Below are 13,654 nucleotides of genomic sequence, written 5' to 3'. Positions count from 1 at the left end.
TGCCAGTTTTTATTCAATGTTAATTAATATATTTTATGCCTCTTCAGTAAAGTGTTGTTACAACTACAAACAGATTATTTCTCTGTGATTGCGTAATTACATTTTCATTACAAAGACATTGTAAAACTGGCAGCTTAATTAGCAGAAACCAATTGTGATTGGACAGATCGTGTGCGTGGTGGGTGCTCACTTCGAGGAGGGGGTGTTAAAAATATGCGAGAGAGTTTGGGGCCAGACCTGAAAACGGATGGTGAGGGTGCACAAAACATTTTTTCGTACCAGAAATGCAAACAAAGACACACCGAAAAAGTCTCCCAGATTGATTTGGAGGAGGCTGCTCACCTCCTTTGAAAACAGGCCGAAATTGTGTCCAATAAAATCATGGTTTCTTAAAGTTTATCAATATTTATATACAAAAAAGGATTTGTTTCCTCTGGGTGTGTAGTTGTTGAATTCCCACACTTATCCTTTCTATTTTAACTGATAATTAAGCATATCCATCAGTTTTATCCACTTTTACTTATATCTTCTTCCTTCCTCGTTTTCGGGATTTATGACTCTTAATATCAGTCGAATACTAGTTGAATATTAGCTAATATTCAAGCATTTTTAAAAGTTTAACACACAACGTTTTTCCCAGTGTTATATAAGCGAAGACGCTACAATACCTATTCAACGTGTTCAAAGATGAACCTGATAACACTGGGTAGCTTCCAGATATATAGTGCTAATTATAGCTCCTTCATTTGCATTTTATGAAAGACCAACTCTGGTGCCTCTCAATTGTTTGTATAAGAAATGTTACAGCAACAGTTCGTTCCATTTTCTCTACTGCAACAGACGTGAAATTAGAACAAGACCAAGCTGATGGAAAAACGAGTATCTTTTTAATATGGGACCTTCACCTGGCACTTAGAAGTAAACAAGAGCAGCTGTTGCCTGTATTGTCTGTACATGAGATCACTCCCAATAAGAACGAGAACTGTGTAAAATAAAAGGCGACGCTAAACTGGCAAAACTCCTATACTCATGCTTAAACGAAATCGAATAAACAATAATAACTAAAATTATGGGCATTAATGCTTTAATCACCTTAAATAGTTCAGCTAGGATAACTAGGCACTCGACTGTTAAACCCAGTATCTTTGATCCACAGTTGCGACGTAGCGACAAATAAAACCTTTCCAGAAGGGATCTGTATCCTGAACTGTGAACCAACGGTTTGACCATTTTAAACTGTGTGTGTATCTCATTCTGTATCGATAAGATTATTTCACAACCGAGATACAAAGAGTTTCTTCATCTTTTTAAACATGAAGAAAACATAGAACTGGCCAATGCTTTGATTGCCTATATAGGCCATTTGAGAAGATCAGTCACTGTACAGTGTACATTTTTGTCTTTACTATCAATCAATATTATTATATACTATCATATTGAGAATGGGCCCAGCCCCACACCCGTTTAGCAATACCTGTCAGGAATAAAACCAGCACCTTGACCAACCGTTTCTGTCTTAACACGATGCATTGCTCAAATTTAGAGTCCTAGAAACAAGTTGTTGCATTTACTCATACACAGCTGCATCAATGTGTCTGACTCGTTTATATAAATGCAACTATAACAGATCCATCTGTTTGCGTTATACAACTACAGCAGAACCATCCATCTGAGTTGCACATCTGTGACAGACCTATCTGGCTGGGTTGCGCAACTATAGCAGAACCATCCGTCTGCGTTGCGCATTTGTGACAGATCCATCTGGCTGGGTTGCGCAACTCTGACTGAACCATCCGTCTGAGGTGCGCAACCACAGCAGAACCATCCGCCTAGTTTGTGTATCCATAACAGACCCATCTGGCTTGGTTGCTAGGAGCCTAGCTTACGTTAAATATAATAGATAACTCCATCAATGAAACAATCAGAAATGATCACTTACATTGTAATAATGTTTATCTTTGTCTGGGTCTGTTGGATAGTTATATAAAAAGTGATGGTCGTATTTTTAGCAGTACTGTACTTGAAGAAGCTATCTAATAAGAAAAACTTTTAGCAATTATAGCTTAATTATTCTGAACTGGAACGGCTTTACTGTAGAGAAAGTATTGTTAATCATATATTTTTTAGATACATTTTTAAAGCTGTATATACTTATTTGCAGTGGGAAAAAGCTATACAGATGCATTTACTTTAATCTTGAGAAGAGTGTCGGGTAACTTAACCTTCTCATTTCAAGCTTCATTTATCATTCAAGTCAGCAAACAACGGTACGAACTAAAATTTTGAAAGTTGCTTTGCAGATCGCTTTTAACGCTTAGTCTTTACTTCCTCGTGAGATATAAAATATCGTGCCTTGTATTATCGTACACAACCTATTATTACGTTATTATCTGTTATGTTTGATAAATAAAAATAAAAGTAATGCATTATGCTCATTCAACTATGTGGAAGAGAGAAATAGATAGTACATAGCCATAATATTAATTAGTTTGCACAATTGGATGCATCTGCAGGTACGCAATGTAGACAGACGGATCTGCAACCCATACGGATGGTTCAGTCAGAGTTGCGCAACCCAGCCAGACAGGTCTGTCACAGATGTGCAACCCAGCCAAACGGGTCTGTCACAGATGTGCAACTCAGACAGATGTTCTGACTGTAGTTGCGCAACCCAGCCAAACAGGTTCGTCACAGATGCGCAACCCAGACAGATTATTCTACTGTGGTTGTGGGACCTAGGCTGTCCAACAGCCACATGCATCTTCGTCGTTACAGTAATCTAGCCTGGCAGATTAGGTTGCATAATATGATGCTGACAACGGTTGGTATATCGAAAACCACTTCGCCCTTTTCGCCACTTACCGCAATAGATACTATATTCTTAACTGGGTGCTAATCAGGTTCTTTACCAGCTATAAAAGGCTATGATTATCGTGTAGGTTCATTCGGAGATGGCTCAAGAGTAGCAACAAAGAAAAGCCTTTTTTTTGGTGTCGTGTATGTCCCTTACCCTTTTTCACCTGTAAAATCGTTTTTGCTAAAAATCAAACCATACCCGAGTCTTCTGCGTATGTTTTCTAGAAAACGGCACCGTAGTTATATCACATTCTTCATCGTATTAAGCAAACTAACCATGACACAGCGAAAAATACTCCTTTAACGACACTAGCTTCATCACTCCAACCCTTCCTCCGCCACCTTAGCAGGGTAGACCACGTCGCGCGTCCATGACCCCTAGAACACCAACTTTGACATGGTACTCTGACAAATTCCGCCCTATCAACTTTCCTTTGCAAAACTATTGCATCAAGCATTCCAAGCACTATGCCACTGAAGACGCCTTCAGAAAGCACACGACAAAGTGCCATGGAATGAAGCTTGAAAAAAAGCATCCAGGTCCGCCATCAACAGTGTCAGCAAAAAGGCAAAGGCACACAAAATGGGAGAACTCAAAGAAGTATGCTCCCACTGACAAGGCCAGAAAGACGATACAACGACGAGATGCCGCTGCTTCAAAAATGCTCATAGAGCTGCTGGTGATGGGCGAATTCCAACGACAACGAGCTTATTTAAAGCTACTCGATGCTGTTGAAGTTGCTATTGAGCGAATTGAATTCCATTGTACAATCCAAGAGTATCAAAGCAAGTTCAGATCCTCCTGGAAATATTGCGTCTACTCTTTGTGCGCAGCAGAAGGTCGCACTGTTTTGGATCTGACAAAGAACCAATTTTTCGACAACATTTTTATGCAAGAAGCAGAGAAGGAATACGAACAGCTCTCTGTGTCCAAGATCATGGATGTGAATGCTGCTGTCAGAGACGCTTTGAAAACAACTTGCCCTCGATTTCTTGCTGACCATGGGCCTAAATTTAGAGCTTTCTGTTGGGTTGGAAACCCTTTTCAGTTGCGCTCAAGCCATAGCTGCGAGAGCATTATCAATCTCAGGACGATCACCGACGATGAAGATGAAGAGAGGGGCCTCTTTAAGAAAAACGTCCCAAAACCCGATGAATGGAGGTTCCTTCTCGAAAACGATTTGGAACCAGTGCTGTTGCGCATTGGGCCCACCGGTAATAAAAAACTCAGAGGACGTCGATACGAAGAAGAAGAGGAAGATGTAGGCGAGGAAACAGCTCATAGCAGATCTGAAGGTGGAAGCGGCCATAGTAGTGTTAGTGAAGATGATCAACATGAAGTAGAGTACGAAGACTTTTAATAATAATGTTTGCTCATGCTCACATAGACAATACTTGTTTGATGATCTACTCGGCAAATTATTAAGTTACATCAATGATACAAATCCTTCCATTAAGGCTTTTCAACATATCAAAAGGAAGTATTGATTTTAATAGCTTAATCCCTTACAATAATCAGCATTGAAGAAAGCATAACCGAAGTAGTAACACATTGTTCACATTTATTTATCAAGTAAAAAAGGTGATGCATATAAGAAGTACTGCACTTAGCTTTTCCCTTCATCGGTTAATCACCGAGCATATAGATTCTAGTAAAAAGAGCTGGCTAACCTCATTTTAAACCAGGATTCAGATTCCCTCTTGTATATCATATAGTAACCGGTAGCTAAGTTAGACTTTACCTCCGCTGACGCAAATATGGCCGATTGCTAGATGTGATCCCCAATGAGTTTGATTGTGACAGAAAACCAACTAAATATAATGCTTGTTAGCATACATAGCATTTGAGCTAAATCATAGCACTATTGTTACATATCCATATTCTTGTTTATCGTAAGCAAATAGAAAAAAAGTTGCGAGTTGTGTTTACTGAGCGGACGAGGTTGGTGCAGTATCAACCGGCATCCCCTCTCCAAACGGAGTTGGATCGTCTTCCCATTCCTCGTCTTCGATGTCATCGGCTATCTTTGTAGGGTCTAACACCTCCAAATTGGTCTCCTCATCTTCTTCCTCCAAATCTTCTTCCTCCATACCAGCAGCATTACGAAGCAGCGACAAGGATTCTGGGTTAGCCTCAGTAGAATCAAGAATTACGGCCAATTGTTTCACTTGTTCTCTTTGCCAAGACTTAGCATGTTCCAACTTGCGTTTCCACATTTGGATCAAACCGATCTGGCCATAACACGCTTCCAAATTGTATGGCACAGTTACAGCTGCGTTATAACCATTTCAAGCTTATCAATAGCAGCTTGTCTATACTTTAGCACAGAAGCGGCTTCGTCCTAATAGCGGTCCATAAATCAGTGCATTAACATTACCGGCAAATTAAGTCAAGCAAAATTTCCATACCTTCAAAAAAGCAAGTTCTTCGTTTGCTCTTTACAAACCATGGAAAGCGTCGTATGGTGCGTTATCCTCAACAGTGCAAATGATGCTCATGCGAAAACGTAAATGACTGTCTTTTCAAAGTACTGCATTGATATCGTTACCATAATCTTCGAAGCCTGCATATAGCGTTAGTCATTTGTTAAAGTCGGTCATGCTGTATGATGCGAAGATATAACACTGTAACGTCTTAGTTTGTGTAAGAGTTCCGAATCCCGTTTAATAGGATGGATAGTATAAGAAAAGCTGATAAATGTAGATGAAATGCTAAGTATTAAGCAAAGAGATGAAATACAAGTGTGGGAGCTCAACAACCAGGGATTATTACGTCTGGAGCCACAAAAGACAATCCTCTTGATAGGAAAGGGAAAAGCTAAAGTTAAGAGAAGGAGAAGCTAAAGAACTGAACTGTTTATTATTCAATACAAAATATTGGTCTATTTATACTAATTCTAATACACTATCTATATCTAATCTAATTGGTGCTTGATCCAATGGATACCGCAGTAGTGCGAAATGGTTTTGCACCTGGTGTGAGTTGTTTTTGCACTCGCAGTAAGAGTGGTGTTGCGCAGTAAGCGTATTGTTGCGGGTGTGAGATAAATTTGCACTCATAGTTACACCAAGTCTGTGATAAAAATGATAGAGAGTAAACTGACAGATAGTGATACAAGTAGATTACAAAGCCAATACTAAGGGGAAGAGCCCGTTTATTGATACGAATGTATTGGGGACAACAAGGTAGGTTACAACACGTACTAAAAACAGGTACGGCATTGATCTTCGTGTTGTATGTTATGAGGCGCTTTTCAATTTGATTTCGCGCTGCTTGTCTTTGGCCTGCAAGATTCTGCGTCTGGTTGTGGCCTACAAAGACAATATTTCAGATGAGTTTGTCTTTACTCGATCGAGCTGATCAAAGATGTTACCATTGCCTTGGTGTTTGAAAGCTTGATTAATAATATCATAGATAGCAATAGCAACACGCAAATTCTCTATAGCTCTGCATGTTTGAGCAAATCTGCTGCTGCCATCTTTTTCGACGTTTCTTTTTTTGGATTCGGCGACGTGTCTATCCCATTTCTCTTCCATCTCTTTCATCGCTTCTTCATCATTGACATTAACGCCCGACTGTCTTAGAGCTTTCAGCGCATCTTCTTTAAGCTTGAGTGTGCATACGTATCTGCGGCGGATGTATTGGCCTATAAGAGCAAACGTTCAGTGGATTTGCTGCAATTTGCCATGTTGGTGCGATTGATATACCTAGATTGTCATCTTTTTGTTGGGCGTGAAAGTTCAGAGCAATCGTCAGCGTGAGTCGTCTGTTGAGAGACGACATATGTCGTGTCATAGACACAAATCCGTTGAGGAATGACCAAAGTCTCTCTAGATGTTCACCATCTTGCAGCCCAAAGCCGATCCTCAAACAAGGGTGAAAATGAATTTGGCATTCAGGATTGTGCCCGGTTATATGAAAAATGCTGACAGCAATGTCAACATCCTTAAAGCTATGTAGACGATCGGTTCTCTGGTAATAAGAAATAAAAAAAGAGAGATATGTAACCGCTGATAGGTTTGCAGTATATGGTATTTAAGAATCGAAGATTACCTGCAGAGCAGACGAAGCTTGCAACCGACATCGTACATGATACGGATGTTTGATCCATAAAGGGGTAAGTCGATCACCTTCTGTAGACAGCTAAGCATGTACGTGTATCTAGTATCATTTGACATCGGTTAAAGTAAGACCTGATACATTAAATGTATACTTCGAGAAACTCACTGTTCGCCTGGCGTATTCATATCGATGATGGCCACTGGATGACCATGACCACACGTACACGCGAATGCTCCTGTCTGGTCCAGATGGCTTGTTTTTACTCTCTTCATCCAGTTGAGAGCTTGCCAAGTCTCACATCCGTCAGTTGCCTGGGAATTAAGGTTATTCAATATATATGCACGCTCCATGTATGTCCTAAATATTCATACCGAGCATTCATATTGAATTACTTGCTCCGGCTTGACCCACGGGCGATCGACTTCCTCTTAGCCTTCAAAGGCGACTTCCTTTGGATCCTTTGTCTTAGCAAACCGACGTAGCGACTGGTTTCCATCTCCAGCTATGATCTTGGGACCAGACTAAAACAAATGCTCGACATGTTTAACTCCTTAGTATAGATAATTGTTTCACAGCACATAAATTAGAAACATACCGCATATCTGTATGTAGGACATGCGTCATCCAGGTCACATAGATCTCGATGCTTCTTCTCCAGATTGAGCATTAATCTCCCATAAATTGGGAGAGCTTCCGTCAGTCGTTGCTTGAACGATGCAGGTATCGGGAGCTAATAGAAAGTGTGTAATCACATTAAGTTCATCCTATTTACTTATCTTTCCATCTATTAAACTAATCATACCTTGAAGTGATACTCTGCTCGAGCCCATTCAGCAATTGCATGGATCGAGACACGGCAAATGTAATGCATGTTATGGAAACTGCGCATTTGTTCAATGTGAATGGCGTGCTGCGGATCGGATGGTGTCAAAGGAAAGAGATGACGACGCATCATGACAGCTAGCAACGAATGTTCGGGGCAATTCTTGCAGTAAGTGATCTTGTCAGGGTGAATCCCTAACACATATATTGATCAATTGATGGTCTACTTTCTAACTGTTTTTCCTTTTCTTATTCGTAAAGTTGAGGAACTGCTTCTATTCATACCACACTTATAAATAGTCGTGACGTAGGTCGACTTCTTCTCTTTGCATGCGCACGTCAAGAAAACGTCGTCGGTGGCCTTTAGTGACTGAGGTACTGGGACCTGGACACCATAGTTTTGGATATACGCCTCAGTGAGAAAAGGTAAGAGCTCGGCCCATTTCTTGGCACGTTCGTCGGTTCTCTTCCTTTTACGCATGACGAAAGGACTTTTAACGACATTGGCCCATTCATTTTCGTTGGTGTCAGAGGGTGTAATCTGAGCTCGCGAATTCGAAGCATTACGTCCGATCAAAGAGGTCGTGTGCATAAGCTTTTTCGTCCCATACTTGTTGACTACTCCAAAAGCTCTTTTGCATTTTTCACCGAGTTCAGGCATTTTATTATTTGATAAGAGGAGAGGGATAATAAACTACTGACGGCAACTGCCACAAATAGCAAGCGTGCACAGGTGTATAATGTAGACACCGCACTTGCGGTTGCGGTTGTGGTTACTTGTCGAGCTGTTCCTCGATAATACCGCAAGTAAAAATCTGACTATCTAAGTCGGCGGCTGGGTATGACTAGGACTCCCTTGAAGATTTCCTTGAAAAAAATCGCGTCCTAGATGAGGAGATGGATAAGAATAGCCGCGAAGTGCAACAGACACTGACACACATCTTGCAGCTACGAAAGAAAAGAAAGCTCGACGCTGTCCCTAAAGCGCCAAAGCAACGGAAATACGTCCGTTGCGATCGTTATCCTCGAGCAGATACTCATACAGGATTACTTTGCTGAGACGCCAAGATACGATGCGAAGGTCTTTCATCGCCGGTTCTGGATGCGTTGTGAAGTGTTTTGTGCATTATTGGCGAACTAGAATTGAAATATCCGTATTTCCAGCAAAAACCTGATGCAACTGGAAAATTGGGTTTCTACCCATATGTCAAAGGTACTACAGCTTTGCGCATACTTGTATATGGTGCACCCGCTGACACCGTCGACAAGTATTTTAAAAATCGGCGAGCGTACAGCTCAAGACTGCCTGTACCGATTTTGTAAAGGTGTCATCGAATGCTTCAGGGAAGAGTACTATATCTACGTTCTCCCAACGAAGAAGACCTTAAGCAATTGTTGGCCCTTGGTAAAGTACAAGGTTTTCTAGGCATGGGGATAAGTCGGTATCAAAAGGATTTCTAGAAATTTAAAGATATTTATATTAATGTAATATTTTTGAATTTTGTGCTAATAATTTTTTTACGTTAAAGTATTTGTTATAATTAAAATATATAATATTCATATTTAAAGAGAATTAAAAACTTATACTTTATAATATAAATTGTTAACTATTTTTTTTAATTTTAAATTTTAACTTCTATATTTTATAATATAATTTTTAAAACATTATAAAAATTTAAATTCATGTTTATACATTTATTAAAGATTTAAAACATAATTATATTAAACAAAATAATCAATAAAATTATCAAAATAAATTATAAATTATTTAATATATAAATTCATTAATTCTGATTTTGTTAATTCATAAAGAAATAATTTTAATTTCGAAACCAAAAAAGACATAGTCTCCCCTCATAATCATTTTTACTTTATGTAGCATATAATTGAAAAGTTAATGAATAACGTCAGCTGTTATTGTAATAAACTTTTTATCGCCATAGCCAAATCTAATATTCCTCCATTACATATATATATTTTTTTAATTTTTATTTTTTTAATTTTTTTAATATTTATAGATTGTTTTCTCTCTTTTTTTCTTTTTTTTTAGGTACATATAGTTTACTATGTTGAGAACATAGAAAATCAGGTTTATTGTCACCAATATTTGTTCTTATTTTCCGATGACACATATATCCTTCTTTTTTTCCTCTTTTATAAATATATGAACATATATCATTACTGCTATTGATATACCAAAAATTGTTTGTTTTTGTTTCTTCCAATTTTTCCTTTATGATATTTTTCATTAGTTTTTGTTTTTCTTCTTTCAAATCACATAGAATTTCATCATCAAAATATTTATCCATAACTTGAGTCATGATATCTTTCATTGAGCTTATCATACTTTGTTTACATATAAGGATTTCTGTGTTGAGGATTACTATTTTTTTTATTAGTTAATATTATTATGATTATATTTTTATATTATAAAAAAAATTCAATTTTGTTTTTTCGATTTTTAAAATTCAGCTAATAATTAAAAATTTGGTGATAGCAAGTTATATAGTAATAAACCGATTAGTCCTCCATACTAGGCTCACTTGATTGCATGCACTGGCAATGGGAAAATTGCCCTAACGGATGGGCCAGTATATACAAGTCTGGGAAAGAAAAAGGAACAAGTGTAATCCTTGAAGCTGTTGCCTCCCACGACCTATAGATTTGGCATTCGTTCTTTGGCATTCCTAGATCGTGCAATGATATCAATGTCTTACACAAATCCCCACTTTTCGACGACGTAATAAGTGGATGGGCTCCCCATGTCGCATATACCATCAATGATCATGAAAACAACATAGGCTACTATTTAGCTGATGGTATCTACCCTACCTGGGCAATGCTGGTCAAGACCAATCGCCATCCACCCAGGAACAAAAAGAAGGTAATCTGTTTACTGTGTGATTTCTTTAGAATGTAACTAACAGCCTTACTATCAAACATACCATTTCAATTGTTTACCAAGCGGCAAGAATCAGTCTGGAAGGATATCAAGTGCGCTTTTGGAGTTCTCTAGAAGCGGTTCAGGATCATTCGTGAACCCGGACGCGCATGGCACGTAGAGGACCTCTCCAACATCATGACTGCATGCATAATCATGCATAACATAATTGTCAAAGATGAGCGGGACAATTACGCTCGGCGTATCGAGGTTGATTATGATGAGTGCTCTTTTTCTGTTGAGCCCTCGCTCATGTGTGGTGGAGAAATGGAGCAACTGCTCCAACGCATACGTGAAAAAAACATTAAAGACAAAAAACTCTACACCCAACTCCAAAACGACCTCATCGAACACATCTGGCATCGCCATAGTGATGAATAAATTACACACTTACCTGCAGCCATCCTATTTAAAAATCACTTAATGTTTATTGCTACTGCTGCTGCTGTTCGTCTTCTTCTCCACCTCCCTCTGTCTCCTTTATCACGTCTCTTTCTATGCCTGTCGACGCTTCTTGCTCGTGCTCGCACCGCTCCTTGCGCCATCTTTCCATGATGTCTTGCTGCAGACCACTCAAGAATTCAGCTCAGATACCTTACATGGTATCTGGATCCTCCTTCATGATCTCGAATTCTGCCTTGATTCGCTGGGTGTGGGCGTTCACCTCTTGCAGCTTAAATGCCCTCTCTTACAACTTCATCCACTTTTCGTTGTGTTCTTGTTGCTTATATGAAAGCTCCAAGACACGGTCGTCATCGTCTGGAGCTCGCTTCTTACCCTTGGTATCGGCCTTGGCTTGCTTCTTACCAATTGGTCATTCAGGAAAAGTTCCTGACTCAAGAGCTTCATCCTTGCGTGAGGAAATGCGTGGTTGCCATTTTGTTTCCTCCTTCAAAATGGTCCAGCATTCCATCTTATTGAAAACCTTGCCACTGTTACTGGGCAGTTTTTGGCTGTAGTGCTCCTTGATTTGGTTAATCTAATTCTGTATATTAGTTGCTTTATAATTAGCTACGGATGTGACAAAGGTACTGTACCTTGTCCTTGAGATTCTCTCCACTTCTTTTGTCGGCCAAGACTTTCCTATAGCAAGCAGAAAAATATGAGCACTGGGTGGAAATGACGGCGAACTGGTTTTTACACTAGCTTGCAGTGCGATTAATAGGCTTGCTGCAATTTTCAATGAAGCATTGCAACACCTTGTCATAAAGGGTGTCTTCACCCATGGCATTCCTGTCTCTGGGATTCGTGCTTGTCTGCAAGTAGGCATTCACCAAATGTACGTCATGCTCTGTGATCCACAATTCTCCATGTTCACTATTGCTGGTGGGAGGACCAGTAGCAATAGGGGTGGTAGTTTGGGTAGTAGTGATGGTATTAGCTGAAGAAGCAGTAGTAGAAGCGTTTGTGGTGGTCATGGTGACGGAAGGTGATAAGGAAAAAAGCAAAAAGAGCGTGTTGTTAAATTTAGCGATTTTGGTCAAAAAATTGACAGAGTGCTTATTTGACAATGCATTTAACAACTCCCATTGCAGACATAGGTTGCTAAATTATGGTGTTAGTTTTAGCGTAACAACGGACTTTAACAACCCCGTTGCAGATGCTCTGATGAGAGGGGATATTTGTATGTTTCCTCTAAACTACTACAGTAATGATGAATGATAATATAATATAAAAGTATACAAATAATGATGACAAAGAATAAATGTGCAGCAAGCAATGATGTAATAGTTCACTGTGTGACAAAAGGAAAAGTAGCTGTAGACCGCAGCAAGCAAGAAGTATATCAAAGAAGGGAAATGGAACCCAAAAGGAAGTATGTGTTACTTGAAAACTATGACTATGACAACAGACCTACCTACTAAAAAGCAACTCAACATGTTGAAAATAAAATGCAGACAGAGAGATTCGAACTCTCGCCTCTTTCGAGACCACGACCTGAACGTGGCGCCTTAGACCGCTCGGCCATATCTGCATATGGACATGAATAAAAATCAAGCTGAACATGAATAAAAATTGAGCTGGACATGAATGAAAATCGATCTAGACATGAATGAAAATCGAGCTGGACATGAATATAAATTGACCTAAACATAAATGAAAATCGATCTAGACATGAATGAGAATCGAGCTGGAGATGAATGAAAATCGAGCTGGAGATGAATATAAATTGACCTAGACATGAATAAAGATCGATCTGGACATGAATATAAAACGATCTGGACATGAATATAAATTAACCTGGACAAGAATAAATCGAGCTGGACATGAGTAAAATCAATCTAGACAAAATAAAAATCAATCTATACATGAATGAAAATCGTTCTAGACAAGAATAATAATCAATCTAAACATGAATAATAGACAACCTGAACATAATAACAGTCAACCTGGACATTGTTTTAGTCAACTAAGACATAATAAAAGTTGAAGTAGATAATATATTAAGTGTAGCAGAGCAGAATATTTGAGTACTTCAGATTTTCAATTCAGGTCAAGACATAATAGAAGTTAAGCAGTACAAAGCCAATGTCAAGATATAGTAGTATGGCTGGTTCACTCGTGACAAAAAGCTTGTAGGCTAATGTATAGGAAATGGCAAGAGTGCGTCAGAGACTCACTACTGTGCGCATAAGCCTATTTTGCTGCTATGGGAACAGGGCCTGAGCATTTCCCCTCCATTCATTTTACCCGTAACACAAACTGGAGGCTAGTAGCTGAGGTAGGTAGAAAGTGTGGGGTTTGTTAGCAGCAGCAGGGAGGAAAAAAACAACAACCAAAGATCTTTTATTTTCTCATTACCATTTGCCACGGCAAGTTAACAGCTGCGACGCACACTTGTAAATGGCTCCTACTCTCTTCACGATGAACAAAAAACAAGGAAAACAAAACGGCACAATCCACAGATTTATTGAAAAACGAAATGAAGGTAACTGTTTTCTTAAAAAAAGCATGTACTCAAGATTTGTAAG

At 39.0% G+C, this 13,654-nt stretch overlaps 3 protein-coding genes and 1 non-coding gene across 4 annotated transcripts; 1 reads left to right on the top strand and 3 right to left on the bottom strand.

Annotated features, from left to right (window-relative positions):
* Window positions 1-3,227: 3,227 nt before the first annotated feature.
* On the top strand, window positions 3,228-4,217 carry BDB00DRAFT_875459 (uncharacterized protein; the record flags this gene model as incomplete). Its single annotated transcript, XM_053127355.1, has 1 exon — window positions 3,228-4,217. The coding sequence occupies one exon, from the start codon at window positions 3,228-3,230 to the stop codon at window positions 4,215-4,217; it is 990 nt and encodes a 329-aa protein (XP_052976535.1).
* A 1,850-nt stretch (window positions 4,218-6,067) lies between these two features.
* On the bottom strand, window positions 6,068-7,104 carry BDB00DRAFT_838429 (uncharacterized protein; the record flags this gene model as incomplete). Its single annotated transcript, XM_053124635.1, has 4 exons — window positions 6,068-6,503; window positions 6,565-6,722; window positions 6,911-7,018; window positions 7,085-7,104. 4 exons carry the CDS (start codon window positions 7,102-7,104, stop codon window positions 6,169-6,171), a joined length of 621 nt encoding a protein of 206 aa, XP_052976534.1. The 3' UTR covers window positions 6,068-6,168.
* Window positions 7,105-7,347: 243 nt separating this feature from the next.
* BDB00DRAFT_875457 (uncharacterized protein) lies at window positions 7,348-8,402 on the bottom strand (the record flags this gene model as incomplete). Its single annotated transcript, XM_053127354.1, has 4 exons — window positions 7,348-7,440; window positions 7,515-7,649; window positions 7,722-7,936; window positions 8,027-8,402. 4 exons carry the CDS (start codon window positions 8,400-8,402, stop codon window positions 7,348-7,350), a joined length of 819 nt encoding a protein of 272 aa, XP_052976533.1.
* Window positions 8,403-12,575: 4,173 nt separating this feature from the next.
* BDB00DRAFT_t87 lies at window positions 12,576-12,657 on the bottom strand. The gene has a single exon. It is a non-coding gene; the product is annotated as a tRNA-Leu (tRNA).
* Between the last annotated feature and the right edge of the window lie 997 nt (window positions 12,658-13,654).

The sequence above is a fragment of the Zychaea mexicana genome, assembly GCF_025766255.1.
Source record: "Zychaea mexicana strain RSA 1403 chromosome Unknown BDB00scaffold_73, whole genome shotgun sequence".
NCBI classification, from domain to species: domain Eukaryota; kingdom Fungi; phylum Mucoromycota; class Mucoromycetes; order Mucorales; family Lichtheimiaceae; genus Zychaea; species Zychaea mexicana.
Note: the sequence above shows the minus strand (reverse complement) of the source record. Positions and strands in the feature narration are given on the sequence as shown.